A 23,144-nucleotide genomic window follows, 5' to 3' on the forward strand; every position below is an offset into this window, starting at 1 on the left:
CTGATCAGCAACTAATTCTGAGATCATTTTGCTGTAACTTTATGTCCTCAGGTAGGCCTTTAATAACCAAATTTTTTACATTTGATTTTAGAAAAGGTAGAAGTAAGGAAAGGATAATGAACATTTCACTGAATTTCATGATGTTCGGCTACTGAAACAGCAGACCAGATGCTTAATAATGATGGTTATCAATATTAATGATTAAAAATCTGAGTGAGAAATTAGGGCCTAGGAATAAAACTTAGACTTTACTGAAAGATAAACACATGGACAATCCTGGGGACTTTTGCCTAACATTGGGTTGGTTTCCCCCTTCCTATGAAATGAACTTATAATACTTATACATAATTTGTGGGATTTTCTAACAATCAGACGAGTTAATGCTTGTAAATCAAGATGTCCACACCTTTAGTATTAACATATGAAAAGTCACTTGCACAGAAAACAATCCGGTTACACTTAAAGTTCTTTTACCTGTTCCCCTTTTATAGTGTGTTGATCCAAGGAGGTCTTTATTGCAATATTACTGTAATAAGCATATGACAGCTCCAAATCAAGTGGATAGTTATTAATGCCTTGGTAATGCTTATAGCCAAGATTCATCACAGAAAGTCTCTCATTCCCCTGAGCCCCGACCAAACTGTACAGCAGTCCCTGGCAAAAATCAACAGAAAAGCTAGAGTGAATTCACAGTGTATATCACACATTTAGCATTTTCATGTAGAGGTACAAGCAACACAGGGTTGCCTGTAGTAACACTAGCTAATATAGCAGCTATATTAACGCAGAATCAACAATGGCCCCAAAGTAGTTAAAGTGTGCTTTATATGCATAGAAAGCTTTGTAAAAAAAGCTAGTCTCTCTAAATACATTTAAAATTACTGTACACTGTGTGCAGCGTTTTTGTAAGGCCACATTGTTATAGAACTAATAAGACTCTGATACTTTTTATAGTCAGCAGTGACCTCTAACTATTGTCACTGATATCATCTGTGTTTCAGCACCAAATTCCCTGGAAACACATAGTGGCAAACAAACAGCACTCGAAAATTTTACCCTCCGGATCCAACAGGACTAGGAGGGGACTTGTGTAGCTAAAGGGAGCTTTGTGTTAAAACCCTGTAAGTCATATTGTTTGGGGCTAGAAATAGCCTAGGTACTGTAAATTTGCCAACACAATTTTCAGCACTGTTGCATTATTACAATTTTTCATCTGCATAGTAATAAAAAAAGTGGTGTCCCATCTACAATGGACATTAAATCATCTATTACATTATTAGAAGCAGATCCAATGGAAATATTTTTCAGCCACCATAATTAGTACTAGGTACACTCCACAGTTAGGGTACTAAGAATATTCCTGTCTAAGATTTCCTGTGTTTCTGAAACTGAAGTGAACTTGGTCTCTTTGGAGTTCTTATGAATTGTAACTACATTAGGCAGAGCTGCTATTCTTTATTAGCATCTTACATTACGCTATTGTATCATCGCTAAATATCTTTTGGCAATTTCAATACAACCCTTTTCCAGTGATAGATACCTTCTTCACTGACCTTAGAATGGAATCCAGAAACACCTCGGTTATTTGCAATTTGCCTTAACAGTCTAGAGAACACATACTCCATGCAGCTACTCAGCCAAAGCATGGTCATTTTATTTTCTAAGAATATAAAGGTATTTCCTTTCTTTACCCAATTTTAGACATTGACAAGCAATTTAGGTAGTTTCAGAAATTTCTGAGTTGTGCAACTTTTGAGCTTTTGAAAACCCGAGATTTAATACTAAGACTCTGTATGTAGACCAGCAGCTCTCCCATGGCTAATTATCAGGTCTCCAGAAAGAACCATTAACTTTCTAAATTCTTCTACTGTGGTTACCTTTAATAACTTGATCATATACTCAGAACCATATTTTTGTAAACTGTACCGTGAGACTTCTTTTCTGACTCTACCATAAAACCTTTTTGCTTTAGGAGATCTGCCTTAAAGGAGATATTTTCATTGCCACCTACAAAGGTCTATGGGTAACTCAAGGGTTACTTCCTCATTCTGCTTCCTCAGCAACTGGGAAAAGAAGCATGTTTCCATCCTGCCATTAGTACCATTTTTAGATCTTATTAAATCATTTATTTTCATGCCATAAGGAATGAATAAAGATTTCACTGCCACAGAGTTATTTAGGACTAGCTGTATTAGAGAGCCCCTTCAACCACAGCCTGAAAAGGGATCTGGAGGCCACTTCACATTTTTTATTTCTGCTGATCCTAACTTTATCCCACTTCTAACTTGCCTTTAAAGATAATTATGTTCACAGAAATAACAAAATGTATTAAATGTACTACCTTTGCATGATCCACAGACACACCAAGCCCTGTTTCAAATATAACTGCAAGGAAATAAGAAGCCTTATGGTATCCACAGCAACTGGAGTCCACCAAGAAAGGGACGGAGGAGCCCACGTTGCTCAGGCCATCAGGACTTGATAAATTCTTTGCAATCTTCTCAAATATCCTCTGGCCTATTTCTAGAACTGTATCACTTTCCTCTTCTGACACTGAAAACACAACACAAGATACAATGTTACTGCAGTAGTTAAAATCAGGGACTGATTCCCCTCTCCAATTTAGTACAACCAACTCAGATTCTCCTATTATACTGAAAGGTATTCAGTTCAGACAACCAAAATTCCTAGGTATTACTGAACAGGACTGTAGGGGAACTGTTATGTCACAGCCTAAACTGATGATTGAGCACCTGGAGTGGCTGGTCTGGGAAGCACAGATGTAAGCAATTCTCCTGTGCTTCCTACCTGATTGGAAGGGGGCAGACCTTGGGCTCATTTAAAGACTAGCCTCTAAAGGGAGGACATCTCCTGGATGAGGCTGCTTTTTGAAAAGGAGAGGTCTGCAGCCAGAGATCCTATCACTAGTTGGTGAGTCAACTTCTTCCTACATATGATTATTGACATTCTTAATGGTACTTTTCCTAGCATCACAAAAGATTTATCAGAAGTGATTTTACTGCCTCCAAGGACTAAAAAGTACGTAAAAATTAAGACGACCTTCTCAAATTAGCTAACCACTAAAAACATATTTCTACTTTCTTCTACATGATAATCCATCTTTTGTTTGTGGTGCTATGTATCAGCTAACTTAGTAAAAACTTATATGAGAAAAAAAATATCTATGAAACATGAAGTTAGAATGTACTGACTTACATCAAATATGTTGTGGAGTTATTTCAAAACAGTAAAATTAATTATGATTATCACCTGGAGCACTGAAATCCATCTCTTGCAACAGTCTGAACAAGGTGTGGTACTTTTCCCTGAGCTCTTTTCTCCATGTGAAGGCGTCGCATGTAGACTTTCCTCTGTATTTGTGAAGCTGCTCTAAGTAATAGTTTTCAGAGTAACCTTGAGAAAACAACATATTTAAGTGAGATATGAAAGCTGACTTGGCTGCCCTGTAAACAAGACTCTGGTAGAACCGTTTCAAGAGTAAATTAAAAACTTGTGGACAAGATGGGTGCTTCTGTAACAAAGCAGTGTTAAAATTGGTACGGTTAGCACAGTCAGTTTACAAATGTATAAGGTTCATTCTATTCCATAATCTTGTCACAACGCGTACAGTCAAATTCGAACTGGAAACATTGCCTTCTGGTCAGCATGCACGTAGACTATGAATCTCTTCTTTAACTGATATGGTTGCTTTGGTATAAGCTTGTTAATTAGTTGATATTAGGCAACTGTGGAAAAGACACTTGCAAAAAATATATATTTTGGGAAAAGGCTTAAAAAGCATCTGCATCTAGAGCAATTTGCAAATGAAGCTGAAGAAAGGTAACTAAATAGCTTACATTTAAGCTTAGAAATGTTTCTTTGTCCCTTCATGTACCTGTCTTGTTAGAGAAGAATTATGAGAATGTAATTTAGGTTTGAATTCTACTGCATAAAAGCCTTTGCAGGAACAAAAACTGTTTTGGCAACCAGTAAGACTGAACTCTTCAAACTGACTTTTTTCTTGTTATGTATGGCTGGATTTAAGTATACTTCTGATAATCATTAGCCAGGATGGGATAAAAGGAAAGGCAACAGGTCTCCAAAAACAGTTGAAAACTCATATCCCACAGGTTAATACTTACAAGCTCTTTGTGCTAGTTGGGCTTTCCTTACAATATGACTGTACTCATAAACTATATCTTGAATGTCCATACATCTCTCGTAGTAGTGTTCAATTTGTTCCACTGTTTCTTTGTCATGCAGAGGGTTAGAAATCTAGAAAAATACACATAACATTTATATTACCTGTTGTTTTTCATCTACACTTTGTAATAAGCAAGCGTTCTAGGCAAATAATGAAAGGAAAGAGATTATTTACTACAACCAGCTTATTTGGCACATCATGTTAATGTGCCAAACAATATGATGCCAGCCATGACAAGACTATGATTTCAAATAGTCAGCATAATTCACAGATAAATTTGAAAAACTGATGAAACGCGAATGGTGTTTACCAGCAACTTCAACAAAATCACAGATTATCAAATGTGTCCTGTACCTTCAATTACTCTAGAAAACTGAGCAACACTTAAACTGTATTTAAATAAGGACTTAATTTGAGGAATATTGCTTTACGTACTTGTTTTGAGAAGTCTTATCCTCTAACATTTGAAATACTAACATTGCAAAATGTGACATGAAATGATCATATACTGCTTATATGTTCCCAAGTTCCATTACGTTTCATATTGCTGGCTGCTAATATTTAAATGTTTGCCCAAATACTGCTCCTATTTACCTGGTCTGTTTCCAAGACATTAAGACGATAGTACTTCACAGGTCCAAAGAATGCTTCAATACCATTTACATATCCACTGCCTCCAAGGACAAAATATCCAGCAGTGTCATCGCAGTAGAAATCTTCCCTGAAACTTGAAAACACAAGAGATGTGAGCTGGTTATCCAAGAGGTATTATGAAAGGGGGGAAAAAAAAAAATCTCAATTTCAGTGTCCAACATGATCCAGTTTTTTAGAATCAAGGATAAATAAGAATATTTTAGACATCAGGATTTCTACCAAAACAAAGCAGATAGTAATTGCCCAGGTGAAATTCTAGCTGCCTCATGCAACAACAAAACTTCCTTTGACTTCGTTAGCAAGGCTAAGACTTCATCTGACAACTGATTCCAATACTACTGATTTTTTTGTTTTTTTTTTTTTTTCATTCAGTTTCTAGCACAGAGATCAGACCACAGCACTACAATGTACAGCATGTTACCTCAAACTGGCTCATGGCAAAATTACCAAGTTACTCAGATCATTCTCAGTGTAAGTATAGTGATGCAAACTGGTTTAGAAAAAGATAACAAATTCTGAGCATCTGGCATCTTGGTTATGAACTTGTTGTCCTCCAGTTTTCCGTATCTGAATACATATATTACTTGGCAGAAGGGAAAAGACTGCTTACATAAAAGACTGGTGATGTTGTCTTTTCAAATTCTTCCCAATGCTGCTTACTTCTACCTAGAAGGAAACACAATATTAACTCCAATAGACTAAGTATTGCAAGGAATCTAAAACACTTCAATACACAGTTCACAAGATTACAACTGCAGATGTCTTGCATGTCCTCTGCATCATTGTCACGTATCTGATCTGTGTTGGGAAAGTTCAGTGGAAAGCACTGACAGTGGTCTGTGGTGGCCAATCACAAGAGGAAAAAAATAGCACAGATATTACCTACTTCAGCTATTTTATTTCTATCTTAACTATGACATGCCTATACTTCACTGAAGCATTTACTCTTCCAAAGTGTGAAAGTATGTTTTGCTTTTACACAGTAGAGAAATGAAGAGAATATTCATCTCCTCAAGAAGTTGTAGCTTACAGGTAAAGAATGGCCAAAAAGTTAATGAATCTAGGAATCAGATGCCTGAAAAAGAAGACAAGTTAAAGTTTTCATATATGTTGCTATTTTAAAAAGTTGTCTAAGGACACACAAAACAACCTTGCAAAATTTCATCAAGTGCTGAATGGATTCATCTTCCAGTGCTCTTAAAGTAAGACTCTCAATTTCTTGATGCCTCAATCTCCCATTCTTCTGTAACTTAAATATTTTGTCTATGATCCTGTTGTATTAAACACGTGAAAGTGAAGTAACTAAATAAGGAGATTTCTTGTGCACCTCTGGAGTATCAAAGCATTAAAAAAAACTCACTAAAGGAAGATGTGTAAATGGAATTGAACTGAACCATAGTTTTACCTGTCCCAAGAATGACTCTAAGTACTGAAATATTTTTAAGTTTGGTTATACTTTCTCTTCCTGCTGTAAGAGTACTCAGCTGAGTGATATGTTCAGGAATTTGTCAGAGGCATAATCAAATCGGAAGATTCTCAGTCTTGATCCTGTAATTTAGTCAGATGCATACCTGTCCACCCTTGAAAGAGAGATCCAGTCGAAACCATTGCTTCAGAGGAAGGCTGAAGCTTGTTTTTACTGCAAGGTCATCTCCTCTAATGAGGTGCATCTGAACATGCACATAACCTGACAGAACAACAAAGGAGGAAAAATACACTAAACATTACAAAAACATCAATATTAAGAGTGGATTTCCTTATATCCTTATATTTCATCTGTACTCTTTGTCAGCAACAGAAATCTGGAGACACGCTATGCCATGTGTGAGCTCTAACAGGGAAACATGCTCTCAAGTGCTAATGCACAGGCTGCTACATGAAACTACTGAATCAAAACCAACTTGTCTGGGGAATAAGGATATTAAATGTGTCAAACAGGAAGGACACGAAGTTGATCTCAAAATGCTATACATAATTTTGAACAGCACAGGGGGACATGAATATCTGTTCAGTGTTCAACTATTAGCACATGAGAATGTAATTACTGACCAGGTACACGATGACTCCAGACCCCATTACCTGGACCTGCAGAAGCTAAGCTCATAGTCTGAACTCATAAGAACAAAATAGTCTAAGATAACCTAATAAGTAGGCTATCTTAGATAAGATACCTAATAAGATAACCTAAAAGTAGGCCTTAGAACTCTCAAAGCAAGTCCCTTATTGAGGAAGTAGCTTCCAGTGGAGCTGTCACTTCTGTTTTCTCTTCAAAGGAAAGTATTCAGTTTGTAATGGAAATACAATGAATAATGGAAAATTTACCACAGTGCTATATCAACTATTCTAATGATTTATTATTTAAATTGGTAATGAGACAGAGAAAATAGAAATAGCAAAAATAGCTGGGAGGAAGACATTAGTTGTGAAACCTGCACCTGTTATGAGAAAGCCAATGGTGCACTCTTAACTTTTTCCTCTTTGAGACTGCCAGTGAGCCCTTATTTGCTGAATTTCTTTCTGTTTCTGAGATAGAAGAGCTGCCTTCTGGCAGGGAAGTTCTTTGATTGTAACTATTGCTAAGATAAGCATTACCTCTGAACCTTTTTTTGGATTAGGGAAATAGACCTACCTTGAACATCACAACATATGCAAGAACTTGAATTATTTCAACTTCTGAGGCTATTCCAAATTTTCAAAAAATTTTATGCAGTATGTATTTAATAATTGAGAGCAATATTAAAGTAATATGTCAATAACAATAATTAAGGTTGTTTACCAAAATAAGATTCTAATCACAATGCTTTTTCCTAATCTGCAAGGCCCAGTGCTTCCTCCTGGCAATGCAGATATGCAGACATTTTCCAAGTTATCCAAGACCAGATGCTATGCAACTGTTATTCAGTTTTGCTCTACTTATTTAGCAGCTACCTTTCTTTTCAGATGCAATAGTTTAAAAAAAAAAAAAAAAAAAAAAAAAAAAGCAAACATTTTTTCAAGATCAATTTCACAGAATAAGTTATTTGTTATTCCTGTGTATAGACACAGACCTACAGAAGCTGCATTAAATCCTTTCTGAAAATAATTAACGAAATCCCTTACCTTCCTCATTTAGAAATATAGCGGGAGTACTATACATCTCTTTTGGATCAATAAAATAGAGTATACCACACAGATCCTTTTCACAGTGATGCAATAAGTATAGCCAGATTGAAACAGTGAACCTGCACAAGGGAAAGCAAACAAGAAATCCACTCCTGATGAGAAATCTCTTTATGTAAATTCAAAAGTACAGACTTCACCTTCATTTAGCAAACTGTTTCACACTTGTAGTCTTTGGAATGCATCCTGTGTAGTAAAAACCTTCAAACTAACTCTGTTTAAGACTTTCTAGCTATGATCTGCTTATAATTATGCACTTCTGTGGCACTGATATGAGAGTAAAGTTAAAGAAGCATGATTTGAATCAGTTCCACAATGGTGGATCAGAACCCACATCACTAGGGAACTGAAAAAGCAGCTGAGACAACCTGGAGCCACCTTCCCACGTGCAGACTGTACAAAATCTCCCCATGCATGTTTTTGTAGTCTTGATTGTGGAAGCCAGTAAAAACTAAGTTGTGTCTTCTGTACTAAATACCAGCAGTGAAAATGTACTTGGGAAGAGCAGGTGAAATAGAATTTGTAACCTCTGGGTAGTACAAATAGGTATGAATACCTGTCATGGAGTTTATCAAAGGATAAATAAAGGTGGAGTGTGTTCAAACCATTGAGCAGCGGGAGAAAGAGGGGGGCAAAAAAAAAAAACCCTCAACTTTACGTATTAAGCAATTTTTGTACAAAGCCAGAATGGTTTGACCAGCTCTGATGACATTACAAAGGAGATTTGCTGAAGAACTAAAATCAGAATTTATGCCACTGCATGATGTGACTAAATTAAAAACTGCTCCTGTCCTATTGACAAGAACCTGGCACTTATTTCTGTAACAACAAAGTCAGATCAATGCTGAATGCCTTTGAAAATCAAACCTCTAATGTACAACCCAGCAAAGCATGAACAATTATAATCTTTGACAACATTTTCCTACTGGCTTGTAGAAGGAGGTATTAATTGCATTTTGTGTATTTAAGAAAAAATATTTGTTTGTTGGTCAGCTTGCCTTATATTTCTGGAGAGAAGTTGCTAAACATAGAGCACCTTGTATCTCTTCCTTAACTAAACCACTGTAGGTCTGAAAGTGTAATAGCTGCTCTGATGTTAAAAATAAAAAATGTAGAAGTGATGCAGTTTTCCCTAATACAGTCTACACCTTAAATAGCTAGCAAGGTCATATTCTCCACAGATGGAACACGGGTGAAATAGAGGTGTTTGTAATCCACAATCACTTGTAAATAAGTTATTATGATCTGCAGGCAAACACTGTGCTTCCAGAAATACTGTTTGTTTGTACATTGTTCTTTCCACCTTTCATCTCTGGCAATATAGCAAGCTTAAATTCTGCACTCTTTATTTGCTCCCTGACTGCCAGTCATACCCCATCTGGACAAATTTCCTGGGACACAGCTGGGAACAATGCTGACACATTTTGCTTTCTCTGTTCCTACGGAATGCCATGTAGAGTCAGTAGTCCCTCAGATTCCCAGCCTATCCCTACAGCAGGCTGTCTGCTGGTAGCTGCCCCGAATGACAGTTGCCTACTCTGCTAAAAGATAAAGGCAAATCTCTATTGGAAAGCTTTTTCATTCAATGAAATCCTTGATGAAACTGAGAAACCTGTTCGATTAATCTTTTCAGTTGTCTTTTGATGCGGTGGGGAGCCACCATTCACATACAAGCAGCTAAAGGAAAAATCTTTTCCACTTCTTAACAGAGCTACCCACAGATGTCATGCAACTGCAACACACAGGCAATACTTCATGCTAGTACTGAAAAGACAACCTGAAGGAAAGAGAAGGTGGAACAGTGTGAAGCAGGTACAGGTCTGCTTAAATTTATGCTGTGTTTTGTCAACCAGAGCTTCAGCACCTCTGTACCAGAAGCAGGTGCGTGTTTGAGTAAAGAGCAGCAGACAGTGCAAACTAGGCTGTCACACATCCTAAAAAGGCCAGGAGATAAAAACTGCACTGAACTAAGTTATGGTTTGTGGGCTGCTAATCTGTACAGAACCTGCACTCATCGGTTACTCTTCTTTGGCTCTCACTGCTCACAGACCAAACGCAAACAAGCAGGCAAGTTCAAGTTGCTGTGATCACGTCCTGTTTCTGTGGTAGTGTTTCTGGGGTAACAGCATCTGGTGGAAATGAGATATGTATGCACATGTACGTACGCACATTTTGTCTGAAGTAGCAAAATATGGCTGGAGAGTTGTGGGAAGGGGAAGAGGAGCACAGAAAGATGCTAGTGTGATTCCTCTGTAACTGAATAGTGTGTCTGACTTGGAGAGTTTACATAGGGATGGTGGAAGGGAATAGCATAAGTTCAAGCTGGATGACTCAACTAGGCAAGAGACTATCGTTAAGAGCTTGTCAGGCTGCAAACTAGTGTGAATTCGTATGGAAAAAAAGATGTTATACACTGTCTGCCCCGTAGGAAACAGTACTCTGCAAATGGTCTGCAAATGGTGTTTGAAATACAGATCGTTCTGTAGCATAGAAAACCTCAGGAGAGGCAGTCACAAGGCAGCTGTGTGATCACAACAGTATGCAACAGCTAACCTAACCTCCTAGTGGTACCAAACCAGCTTAGTTACATCTACAGTAGTATCTCTCATGGTATGTCTTATAGTAAGTATACCTCTTAGGCTCAGCTTAACTCCCCACAAAACTGCAATCAAAGAACAGAAGGAACTCTAACTAATTTAAACCTTTTCTCAAAGTATCAGGTGGTATTTCTTTAATTATGAACCAAGCTTAAGAACTGAAGTGTACATATAAGCATATTCTATAGCCTACAAGAATCAATTACAGCACATTTCAGCTATTTGCCTATACTTACATTGGATAATCAATCTGATGTTGTCTGACTGTTTCAAGTTCTCTGTTTTCAAATCGTTCAAATCTCTTCACAATTCCTGTCTTCTCCCCACTGGAAGCATATATGAAGTTGAGAATCTGAACACCATCTGCAAAAATACAGATTTCCTTAATCTGCCAGAAAACAACCATTGTTAACTGAGTAATTAATTAGCTCACACTTGTATAGTCAAATATTTGAAACACGTAATTGATTAAAAATTGCAAACTTCCAGTAAGTTCTGAAGCACAAGTTCATTTGCTGATATTAAATGCATCAGTCTTGGAGTGAATAACTCACAGGAAAGTGAAATGGAATCTATTTCCAGCTGCTGCTGGAAGCAGGGAAAACACTCTGAGGTGCTTAGATTTGAAGCATGAGTTAGCTTAAACAAAAGTTAGTACAGAGGAAAATCTTAATTTATGTTATGTGTTTAAAATCTCATTCTACCTTTGGTTATGCCAGTGTGAGATTAATCCACAGCTCCTCAGCTTACTCTCCAGTTATACTGCATGTATAGATAGATACCAGTTCTGTTCTTAACTGATACACACAATCTAGTAATAAATCTAACTGATAATGCTGCCTCGATAAGAAACAGAAGACATTAACAGTTCTTCCAAGGCATATTCTTTTCTAAAATTGAGCAATTTGTCACAAGTTCATTTTTAAAAATTAATGGCTTTTGTTATACTAAGTGTTCTCATCTATAATGTAATTAGATAATGCATTAAGATGTTTACACTGTTGTCAGAGATCACATGCTCAGACTCCAAGAAGTAGCTCAGAAAGTCTCTGGAGGCGAGAACTACTTTGCTTCCTGGTTCTTCTCAATGCATTCACATGTCAATGTAGCAAAAACAAATGATAAAAACGCTTTTACAGGTTTTGCTAGGAGAGAACTCTTTAGAAGCTAATAACCTTTTTGCTGTTAGGTTGTACTATGAATGTGTACTGAGGACAAAGGCAACTGGAAGTGGACATAAACCTAGAAATAGGCAGATGAGAAAAAATAAATAAAAAAATAATCAGGAGAACTCCAACAAAATCTAGAAGGTAAAGTTGTGAGTTTCAAGAATTCATGTAATTGAGTAGGACTTTTTATTTACATACATAAATACTTCCATCTATCAACTTAGCCCAAAATAAAATTCTTCTTGCTAAACACCAGGGTATACCAGATATAAAATTTATTTTTACACTATCTCTGAAGTTTAATATTCTGTTAGTAAATTGTAACCAATATAATTCTTATTTAGCAGATGATAGTTATTTTTTCTTTTTATTTGTGTGGATCTATGAGTACACTTGAAGAGAAATGAGAATTAAAATGTTCAAATATAACACATTTAGTTTATAAACACTAGAACAAATGTTGAAAAACTAGCACTGTTGAAAAACAAATTTATTTTAAAACTTTTGTTTTAAACCCATTCATTTTATCAACACTCCTTGACCATGAAGGAAAAAAAAAAAAGTACTGCAACATTTCTTGCACTATGAAGTCTTGTTTTTGAGCATATGGTCTTTACCTCAAGCAGAGGAGAAGTAGACTACCTGCATGAGAATTATGTATGCAAGATGTTAAAATAATACAATCACAGACTCTCTTTGAAAATAAAGTTTGAAGATGAGGGATTGATATCCAGTGACCTATGTGAGTTCTAAATACAATTTTGTGAATATGCTCAGAAAATAAAAGGCAGTGCCACTGTGCTGAAACAAGCCAACTTTGAAAGACATGATGATTTTTGTCATTTGAAGCTCTGATCTCGCACTTACTAATCTTACACTCAACAGTGTGGGTCAAATAAATTGTACTACCCAACTTTTACTACAGCTACATATTTTTTAACATCTTACAACATTTTCTGATGTTCTTTTGGTCCTATTAGTCCACTTGGAAACAAACAACAACAAAAATGGACATAACACATACCGCTTTCATGAGGGCACTGAGGTATCTTGTTTGCCTGAAGCATCCACAAATAGTCAGCACCCCACTGAAGACAGACTTTGTGGTCTTTATATGGGCGTTCAAAAGGTGGAACTGCTTCTAAAAAAGTGTAATTCTTGGCAACTGCCTCCTGGTAGCTTTCATTCTGCTCAACATCGTAGCTGCTAACTGATTGGTGACTAATCCATGCATATAATATCACACTGTGCACTATTATTGAGTTTCTGATGATGTAATCATCTCTGTAAACCATGATGCTTGGAAATTTCAAACGTATTTGTCGGGTTTGACGAACATCAATATTCTTCTCATCCTTCCACCTTCTTCTGTATACTGGTACACCAGTCCTGAACTCTGAGGAAGCTACTGCTTCCAAATTAATTATACAAGGCTTAGAACATAAATATTGAACATAAACCTCAGAACTGTTAAGGACTTTCTTATCCAAAACATTTAAATGAATGAAGTCCACAGAATCCATCTTTTTTCCAAACTGCGGTGTAACTGCTGTTATCCGTACTGTCTCCTTTCCAAAAGATGGCACAAAATTCTGTAAATAAAGAAACACAATAAAACAATTATGTTAACCAGAGAACCAAATTTACACAATTACTAATATACTTCAACCAATAGCAGATGGTTTATAGACAGTACTCGGACTCCAAACCACAGGATTCTTTCACACACCAAGTAGCTACGGATTACTGAAAATATACCACCAAGATTTTAATGGCAACAGTTCCCTTACCACTGACTTCTCAAAGCCACATATGCTTCTATAAAACAGTACTTAGAGGGTGTATCCTGCAAGTAGAATCTGGTCCACTAAGATACTGACTTACACGTCATGCTATTTACACATGTTCCTAGGATCAAGCTAAAAGAATATCTACAAAAAGGTGCTGGCATTTATTCATCGTATCACTGTTCATTTGCACTGCTGCAGCCTGATATTTTTATCTTCCTAAGAAGTTAGATCATTTTGTTTCCTGCATGAAATGTATCTGAAGAGCAGGAATGATCACCAAGGCAGACCACTGCTGTTTCCTGAAAATCAATTCATATTCATAAAGCACTTCATAACTTACTACTCAAATGTTCCTAAGTGAAAGATGGACTTGTAAATCTGAGCAACAAGTCTGGCAGACAGGACTTAGTTTCTGCTCCCTATAGCTATGTATAATATATTCTTCATGAGTTCTTGGACATGCACAAGTATTATCCTCCATGCTGAAGTTCTTGTCTCTGAAGCTTCTGACTGCTTTTTTTCTTTCTGCTCAGCAGCCAGCAACTGGCTTGATGTGCTGCCAGGGATACTGAGGATTACTGAGCCTGGGGAGCCACCACCATCACTGTGCTTCTGCCAGATTCCCTGATCTGCATAAAACGTTCCAAACTGTCACTCTGGACTACCAGGGAAGCTGGTCGTTAAGGTTATTCAAAATGAGAAGCTCTATTTTCAGTGACTTTTAATTTTGTGAAGCTTAAATAGAGTGAACTGAAATAGCTTGGATAGCTACTTCACGCTGATGACTTTTTCACTGCAATTCTCAAAATATTTAAAAACTTGAACCAAGTACTTTGTACATTTCTATATACCAGATGTATGTGCTGTTAACCTGAAGGAAAAGACCTCACTCCTGTGCCAAGATGGGGATCAGTAAATAAAATGAATAGTTCTCTTTTTTATATCTTAAGAATACATTAACAGTCCTTGAAAGCTACTCTGAGAACAAATATTTGCCCGCTCAACTGAAAAAGCTGTAACTATCAGGAAAAGCTTACCTGTACTCCCCTCCTCGTTCCTATTTTAGATTTAACTGTGTGACCAAACTTTTACCCTTTATTTAAAGCAGAAAGAAAAGCGAGGGAATTTTTGAATGAAGAAGGTATTGCTGCTAGCAGCTGGTAACTCCAGATAACCAGATTTATTCACAGGCTATAGATCTTTCTGTACTTGTTACTCAAACTGCTTTCTACAAGAACAGCCAACAGTTCCTTACTTCCTTGTATCCAGCATGAGAGGCAGGAAACCAAATGTTCAGTGATGCTGCACAAACACATGGAAACCCCAAGATACTTACACAAGGTATTTATTTTGGACAAATAAAAATGCAAACCACATCACCATGCCAGGATCTAGGCTTTTTACAACAGGCTGTGTCTTCACAGCAACAGCCTTCCTCTCCCTCTGTCTTGTTTCCCATTCTATAAAATGGATAAAATTATATTGAAACTAAATCACCATTTCAATCATTAGTGGCAAAGGACAGTAGAAATACCCATGAATCTAACAAATCTATCTGCAGGCAGTGCTTAAATTATGTGTATTAAGAAGGATTTACTGAAGGGGATAAAAGAGAATGACCAGTAGGAGGCTGGTGTCTATTGGAAAACTGACCACCGCATCCTGCAATAACATACGTGCAGAAATACTGATACAAAAGCTGACAAAAACTTTATTACTAATTCTAATATCTTTTAAATATACTATTATATGTTTCCTTATTTGGTTCTAGTTACCTCTACATAGCACACGCAATGGCATCCACAAATTATGCTACAAGTCCTCTACTTGATCAACACCACTCATATTTATCAAACAATTTTTGGACCTTGCAAGAAACAGTACTGGAAAACAGCTTAATCTGTATGATATATCAGAATCTTCCCTGTGATGTGGCCGCCAGATTATAGAAGTAAGACTGTATGTTTATCACAGTATGCTGAAGTACACCAGGTAGACAGTACGAAGCACCACATTACTGCTGCTTTTCATATATATCTATTTACAGCCCACATGCACACAGCCAGCCCTCACTTCGCAAGGGTTTATCCAACACAGAGACACAGGATTTGGCTCCCAGCAGGCACTGCCTGGGTCTGGCAGTTTTCATTAGCAAAGACACAGCAGTATGTGAACACAGCCATCTGGCTTCCAACAGAAGGCCAATTCTGGCAGAAACAATGCTACTTTTTGTGGTGCGTATGTGCCAAGGCAGCAAGCACTGCAACCCACAGCCAGCTCTTGCAGAATAAGCTCCATGATGCTCCTAGAGCACCAAGACACCTAGAGCACCATGACATAGTGTGACCGCTGATGTGCAGATCAACCTCAGCTGTGTATCTTCCCTCATCACCTGTTCTGCAAAACAGCTCCCACAGGTTTACTCCTGAACATTTTCTCATTGGTGTCTGATATACTGACTGAGACATGTTTGGGTCTGCTGCTGCATCACATCTGCTGAACTCCTCAGTATGCTCATCTAGGCTGGGGGGCAGCACAAAGCCATCCCCCACTGATGCAGCTATGACAGAGACCAGGGACAGTGCAGTCTCCCAAATCAAAGCCCAGTGTTTGTTCCCACCTGGCTGTCTCCCTGCATTGCTTTCCAGGCATTGTACGGTGCATCTGCTAAGTGAGTACCTCTGCTCTGTAGTAGGTCCCAGGTCTTTCCTCAGCATTACCTCAGACAGTGTGGAGTATATTGTGCATAATCTCTGCCTACAGGGAGCTGAGATGAAAGGATTACAAAACGAGTGCGATTATGAGATTTAAATACAACATTTTCCCTGTGCAGTAAACAGGACAGCTACAGCAGATCAAAAATGTACTGTAGGACAGGCAGAGTTCAATGAGGAAGGCACAGAGGCTTCACTGTGTGGGGCACCTTAATCACAAAGGCTGTACAGGTTCTGTTCTTGGATCTTCTCCTGAAACCCATTGAACCTGAGGGCACTAGCCCATGCCATCACACTAGATGTCAGGGAGGAATCACAGCCATTAGTAGGAAAGTGAATATTTCAGTGGTGAAATACTATAGAAAAGGCTCGGAATCGTGCTTTGCTTAGCTGGAATAAGATCTCAGCAGGAACAGGGCTCAACCCTGCAGAAATCCCCTGCATGATCGTATGGGACCGGGCCTGTTTGCTCAGAGCCTGGGGACAGCCACAGCCCTGTACCTGGCTGGAATCGCCACGTCATGCTGATTTTTAAGCTGTGCGGAAAGGAGACACACCAGAGCAAGCGCCGCTCTGCTCCCCGTCAGCATCAGCGTCCCATACAAGTACGGGGACTCTAACTGGAGTCTGTGTTCAGCACAGTAGAAGAGGAACAAACTGCACTTAGCAGATGCCTTTAGAAGGCAGTGTTTCCCTTCAGGCGTTATAGTGGCCACACAGGCATCTGACAGCGGAACCCCTATTCCCTGCAGCCCAAGAAGCCCATCTCAGTGCCACCTGCCACACGGAGCGCGTTACCGGCCCGGCCCGGCCCGCCCCGAGGGGCTGCATTCCCCGATCGCCGCGCACACGCTTCTCCGTGCCCGGGGTTTGGGCCGCGGCCGCCCGACGACCTCCCGGCTGGCCGGGCCGCCAGAGCTCGGGGAGCCGCGGCAGGTGCGGGGTCCGCCACTCACCATCAGGAAGAGGAGGAGGAGAGGAGGGACGCTGCGGGGCTCGGCCGGGGGCCGCATGCTGCCGCGGCGGCTCAGGAGGCGGCGACGCCCCGCGGCGTGGCGCTGCCCGCTGCTGCCCGGCCCGGCCGGCCCCACCGACACGGATGCGGCAGATCCGGCTTCCTGGAGGAGGGGCTCGCGCAGCGCAGCGCCGCGCCCCGAGCGGCCGCCGCAGGTGCGGAGAAGAGGGCGCGGCTGGGTCGGGGCGGCATCCGGCCGCGGAGGGGCCGAGCAGCTTCAGAGCGGACGGAGCGCCGGTGCTCGGCAGGAAGTGTCCGTCCCGGCGCCGCCGTTGCGCCTGCGGAGCTCGGCGGCGCCACGCTGCCCTCCCCGTTCCGTCTCGCCCGGAAGCGGCGACCGCGGAGCTTCCGTCCCGGACGCGGGGCGTCCCTCAGCCGCCATGGCCGGGCTGTCGCGTACGCTCGGCATCTTCGGCTGCTTCGTGGCCGTGGTGGGGGCCGCCTTCTACCCCATCTACTTCCGGCCGCTGCTGCTGCCCGAGGAGTACAGTGAGTGCCCGGGGCGGGGGAGCGGGCAGGGCAGCGGGCAGGGCCGCTGTAAAAACGACGCGAAACTCGGAAATGTTTGGTCTCAAGGTGACCCTGCGTCGTTGGCTGGGACGGGGCCGTGCGCAACTCACGCCCCCGTCGTTCTGTGAAGCGTCGTACCGGGAAGACCCGGGATGCCCCGGTAGCGGCGTGGCGCGGAATCGTGCCTCCGTGCCTCCGTGCCCCCGTGTCCCTGTGCCTGCCGAGCCGGGCGGCGGAGCGTTTGGGTGTGACGCATCTCAGCGTAAGAGCAGACGGGCCGCTGCCGCAAAGGTGCACGCGGTTACTCTGAAGAGATTTCTAGGAAGAAAAACAAAATGGCAACGAAGTTATTGATCGCCTCAGAGGGACTTTAGCCTCGCCTCGATGGAGGAGTAAAATTTAACTTGCAGGCATCCAAAATAATGGAAGGAAGCAACGTCTGTGAAGGTGGAAACTGCCCCGAGCACGATTTTGGTACACACGCAGCGGGCACTTAGCAAACACACATGCTATGCAATGCTTGATTCCAGGCTTCGTTTATCACATGTGCCTCCAGCTCTCCTTGGTCCACACCTTTGTTAATTTCCTGTGTGCTTTTCTTGGTGCTTATCAGCTGTATGAGAGCTGCACAAGTGTTCACCTGACTCTTAGATTCCATGGTTGTGGTACTTCACTGGGAATATTAATTTTAACCTTTAGGGTAGGGAGAATTTAATTTTTGGGGTAAGCTGTATAACAACAGAACTGCTGTAGAAGCTCTTGCCCCTCATTGACTTGAGCTGTGGTGAAACGCTCATTATTTCTGTGTATTAGGAAGCTGGGTCTGAAGTCCTAGTTTTTAAGGGGAAATAGCTTCAAACTAAAAGAAGGGAGACTTAGATTGGGTGTGAGGAAGTAGTTTTTTACAATAAGGGTAGTGAAGCACTGGAACAGTTGCCCAGAAAAGAGGTGGTTGTTCTGCTCCTGGAGGCACTCAGGGTCAGGCTGGATGGGGCTCAGAGCAACCTGATCCAGCTGCAGGCATCCCTCTTCATTGCAGGGAGATCTGGACTAGATGGCCTTTAAGGGTCTCTTCCAATTCAGACGATTCTATGATTCTAAGTCAGACATCTGGATCATCATCACTTAGTATTCTGCAATAGGGTTTTACTTCTCTGGAGTGATTCTTGACAATGTTTTTTAAAGGCTTAAAAAAATTCAGTGGGATGGTCAAGAGGCTGCTACAACCAAGTGCTTGGATGTTCTGCTTCAAAGTACTGTGGTAGTAAAGCATTTAATAGTAAGCAGGGGGAAAAATGGTGGTGGCAGCATTTATTAGGGTAAAATGATACAAATTTAACCATTTTTCTTCCTGAAAGTGGATGAATCTTCAAAAACATTTGTATATAATTATGCTGTAATTGATAGTTCGTTGTCTCATATAGAACAAACTCATATAGAACAAACCTGGAATAAGTCCACTGCATGGAAAATATGCCCCTAATATTTAGTTTCAAAAAATTTACAAGCAGTGGTTTTATAGATGCTGCCATGAAATCTCCCTGGAACAACAGTTTCCAGAACATGAAGATGGAGATCACCAATTCTGGAATGAATAAATCCTCTGAGTAGTTTTATGCTGAGCATGTGAGGATTATCTCCCTAAAGTAGTGCGCCTTCCTTAAGTTAAGGGATCACAACAGATGTTTTAGCATTGTTTGTAAAAAATAGTCATTACTTTAAGATGGTTATCTCATAGTTGGTTCTGCAAGGTTACAAACTAGCTCTTGGTTTCTCTGTGAAATGTGGATGTTACATTTGTGTTGTATACATGCATACTCATCAGGATTTTACTGTATGGGGTTCAGACCTCACTAGGTGAGGTCAAGATGTTTTCTTATTTTCTTTTTCTTAATATTGTTCTTTCTGTTCGTTTTTCAGAGAGAGAACAGTCAATAAACCGAGCTGGCATTGTTCAAGAGAATATCCAGCCTCCAGGTATACTTGATTCATGAGTATAACAGTACTGTACTGTTTTAAAGGTTTTCTTGAACACTTGAGTATTTCTATGGATTTAAGTAACGCAGTAAAGAATACATGTATTAAAAAAAAAAAAGTCTTACTACGAAAATATTTTCTCAGGCTAATTCTTAACTTACAATTGTGGACTTAATAAAATCTGTTTTAAATTGAACTATCCAACAAAGTTTTAGGGATTCTGTTATCTCTTAAATACTTTGCGCACAAGAAAATCACTTTTGCTTCAGTTCAGAGTAAACAAACCATGAGTGGTCTGAGCGCTAGCTGTAGAAAATAGTTTGCTGCACCTTTGTTTTATTGAATTTGTGAGGAATTTTGTCATTACCTTCCAGCCTCGTGGGAGGCAGAAATACGTGGCACTAAAGGAAATTTTGAATGCAGTGCTAATAGCTTTTTGATGCCTGCTGTTACAAGTAGAAGGAATAGGAAAGTGTGAGGGGAATAAAATCGTACTGCTCACTTATATACAATTATACCATAATTGATAATTCATTGTCTCATATAGCAAAACTGGCAAGGTTGAAATTTCTCACTTAGAATTAAGGAATGCATGTCTTGATGAAACAGTTTGTATTTGAATATGTTAAAGGGTAACTTAACTCTTATTTTTAGAAGAGCCTGACAGCAATAGCAGGAGAATATCCAATAGCATTAGTGCCACATAGTAAGCTATGCATATCAGTGAAATCATCAACGCAGGACTGACTTTCCAAGAAAGCAGTTAAATTTTGAAGAGGAGCAGGCAAGTTATACTGACATAAAAGTCTTGCAAACCTGCCTTTTATTAAACAGTAAAGAAGATTGGACAGTTTCATTTATCCAAGATGCAGGTACTTGATGACCAGTTCTCCTTAGCATAAGTTTTTCATGTAAATTTAGCTGTTGATGAAAATTCATGAGATCCAGTAGTTGAATGTGAAATCTAGACAAACTGAAGTGTAAAATAAGATGGGATTCTACATGATTTTTTTCCCAACAATACTGTAATACCTTACATGCTGGTGTGAGGGACTTTTCTGCTATCTGAAGCTTAAGATGAAGATGAGGTTGAATTCCTAAACACTTCTCAAGTTTAAGTAGATTTTTGAGCTCAGTGCAGAAAATGTTATTGAGATTCATTCATATTTTGTTTTTCCACGAGGCTGCAATAGCAGACAAGATTGTTTTGTTCCCAAAACTGTAGTTATGAACTGCTGGTATTTTTGTATTTGTTTTGTAGGGTTAAAAGTATGGTCTGATCCATTTGGAAGAAAGTAACGTTGTCAGCCTGGTGCACTTCAAGGCAGAACTGAAGATGAACTTCTTCAATTATTTCTTCTTAAATTGAAGTATGCCTTTGGGCGTCACTTGAGAAGAATTCTGATTATGCTGTGTGGGCACATGAGGAGCAACAAATGCTACTGGTTGGAAAGCCAAGAGGAAAAAACATCCCAGTTTTGGCAGGGTGCTGTGGTACAATGGACAGACTGCTAGGGAGGTGACTGTTTCTCGTGTTTAGAAGTAAAATATTTACTTCCTTGAGAAAAAGGAAGAACAATTATTTTTGTGGTTAACCTGTAAACATTTGGAGAACAAATTATGAATAGAATAAATTATGCAGACCACTGCAGTTTCCTCCCTAGTTTGAAAATTACTTTCTGTGGTGTAATTTTGAAAACATGATAGAAGTTTATACTGAGAAAGAGCAGTGAAGATTTGCTCTCTCTTGGGCAGAATATAACATGGTAAGTGAGAATTTGTGCATTAAAATTTCTTCCTTTCAAACCAATGTGTATTCTACTTTATTTGTTATATATTTTGTGAGCAGGTGTGATGGTTCAACTTGACTGGCTGCCAAGTGCTCACCTAGCCAATCTCTTGTTCCCGTTCCTCAGCAGGATGAGGGAGAAGAGAAGGTGTAGAAGCTCATGGATTTTGATAGCAACAGGAAGATTGTTTACTGTCTACTACTGTGGGCAAAACAGACATGTCTTTCATGGGTTGCCGTGTGGACATTGACTCTGGCGAGGTCCTCTCCACACACTGCAGGGAAATACCTTCTCCGGTGCCTGCAGCACCTCCTTGTTATCTTTTTTTCTGCATTTTTACTCCTATTCCTCTTTTTTTTTCTCCTAATTCTGCCTGTCTTGTCTTGTTGTTTCTTAAATATATTTTCACAAAGGTGCAGCCCATTTGGCTGGTGGGCTGATCTGTGTCCTCTGTGGGTGCATCAGAGACCAGCTGGGACTGTGTGTGTCATGATGTTGCAGCCTACCTCCCTCCCACAGAAACCTTGACAAGTATACCCAGTAAAGTAGGTTCAGACTGTTGGGGTAGAAAAGCAGGTATTTCAAAAGGTATTTTAAAAGCACCTTTATGATGAGTGTAATGATCATGAGAACAGCCTAGTAAAGGATTGCTCCTATTTAAAATCCTTACCCTAATTTGCCTTAATTTAATTGGTTAATTAGTGTTCTGAATAAATGGTATTTTCAGGGGAAAGAAATGATCTGTAACCTGCAGTTATGGGCTTTTTCCCAGGTGATATTATTGAATACAGGTGTAGCACATGCATTTAGATTGTATATGCTACCTTCTTTTCTACGTTATTCTTAGTATTTAATTGTGAGACAAACATTTTAAAGACTATTGCAAGAATGCATGTGCAGTGAGCATTACTTATTAAGTGAACAGGTGTTAGTCTTCTGCGTTGTTTTTTTCAGACATCATCTGGCTTTCTTAAGGACAGATAAAAGATTCATCTTCTTGGTATCCCTTTTCTGCCTTTTGTTGTTGATTCCCTCCCACACAGACACGTACTTCCTCTTCTGTATTTTTCTCATCTTTAAAATCTTATATTAATTAATGTCTTTTTCAAATCTTTGATATTTCTTTCTGGTAAGAAAATAATTATTATTCATGCAAATCAATACAAAATAAAACTCTTAAAGCAACAGGGAAGATACTGCAGTAATTCTCAGTTTACACTGAAATTTTCTGTTGTCTCTCTGCCATTTGCCAGTTGCCTGAAGATTTGCTCTGGACTCATTGTAATCCTGCAGTTGGCTTCCTGGGCATAGTGACAGTGCTTTGCTGTACTCCTGGGCACTGGACACATCTCCAGTTGCTTAGTTGCAGGGGAGGTTGGATAGATAGCCAGTTGTGTTCTCCAGAGCATTTTCCTTAGCTTGCTCTGAAGTTAAAAGGTTTCTGCTTTTGTGGACTGCAACTATCACTCATTTTCAACACAAGCATACGAAGCAGTTTGGTATGTTTACAATAATATGAATTCTGTATTACTTCTGGCACTTGGAAAATTTCAGTATGCCTAATC

At 39.6% G+C, this 23,144-nt stretch overlaps 2 protein-coding genes across 2 annotated transcripts in view; one reads left to right on the plus strand and one right to left on the minus strand.

Moving 5' to 3' along the window:
* SEL1L3 (SEL1L family member 3) overlaps window positions 1-17,326 on the minus strand; it is a 30,569-nt gene extending 13,243 nt beyond the window's left edge. Inside the window, exons 1-11 of the mRNA XM_042812060.1 lie at window positions 17,244-17,326; window positions 12,808-13,375; window positions 10,851-10,977; window positions 7,958-8,079; window positions 6,430-6,545; window positions 5,469-5,524; window positions 4,799-4,931; window positions 4,143-4,275; window positions 3,271-3,414; window positions 2,342-2,553; window positions 475-654 (exon numbers count right to left, since the gene is read on the minus strand). Of these exons, the coding sequence (XP_042667994.1) occupies window positions 475-654; window positions 2,342-2,553; window positions 3,271-3,414; window positions 4,143-4,275; window positions 4,799-4,931; window positions 5,469-5,524; window positions 6,430-6,545; window positions 7,958-8,079; window positions 10,851-10,977; window positions 12,808-13,375; window positions 17,244-17,300 (1,848 nt within the window). The 5' untranslated portion in view covers window positions 17,301-17,326. The remainder of the gene's footprint in view (window positions 1-474; window positions 655-2,341; window positions 2,554-3,270; window positions 3,415-4,142; window positions 4,276-4,798; window positions 4,932-5,468; window positions 5,525-6,429; window positions 6,546-7,957; window positions 8,080-10,850; window positions 10,978-12,807; window positions 13,376-17,243) is intronic.
* Window positions 17,327-17,636: 310 nt separating this feature from the next.
* On the plus strand, window positions 17,637-21,595 carry SMIM20 (small integral membrane protein 20). Its single transcript, XM_042812830.1, has 3 exons — window positions 17,637-17,791; window positions 19,733-19,789; window positions 21,051-21,595. Exons 1-3 carry the CDS (start codon window positions 17,683-17,685, stop codon window positions 21,086-21,088), a joined length of 204 nt encoding a protein of 67 aa, XP_042668764.1. The 5' UTR covers window positions 17,637-17,682; the 3' UTR covers window positions 21,089-21,595.
* Window positions 21,596-23,144: the final 1,549 nt, after the last annotated feature.

The sequence above is a fragment of the Centrocercus urophasianus genome, unplaced genomic scaffold (genome assembly GCF_019232065.1).
Source record: "Centrocercus urophasianus isolate 14NV4802_14NV808 unplaced genomic scaffold, USGS_Curo_1.0 seq_13, whole genome shotgun sequence".
NCBI lineage: Eukaryota > Metazoa > Chordata > Aves > Galliformes > Phasianidae > Centrocercus > Centrocercus urophasianus.

Coding starts and splice junctions, on each gene's coding strand:
- SMIM20 (XM_042812830.1), top strand. CDS start 17,683: ATGGCCGGGCTGTCGCGTACGCTCGGCATCTTCGGCTGCTTCGTGGCC. Junction 17,792..19,732: donor GCTGCTGCCCGAGGAGTACA/GTGAGTGCCCGG, acceptor TTCGTTTTTCAG/AGAGAGAACAGTCAATAAAC. Junction 19,790..21,050: donor AGAGAATATCCAGCCTCCAG/GTATACTTGATT, acceptor TTTGTTTTGTAG/GGTTAAAAGTATGGTCTGAT.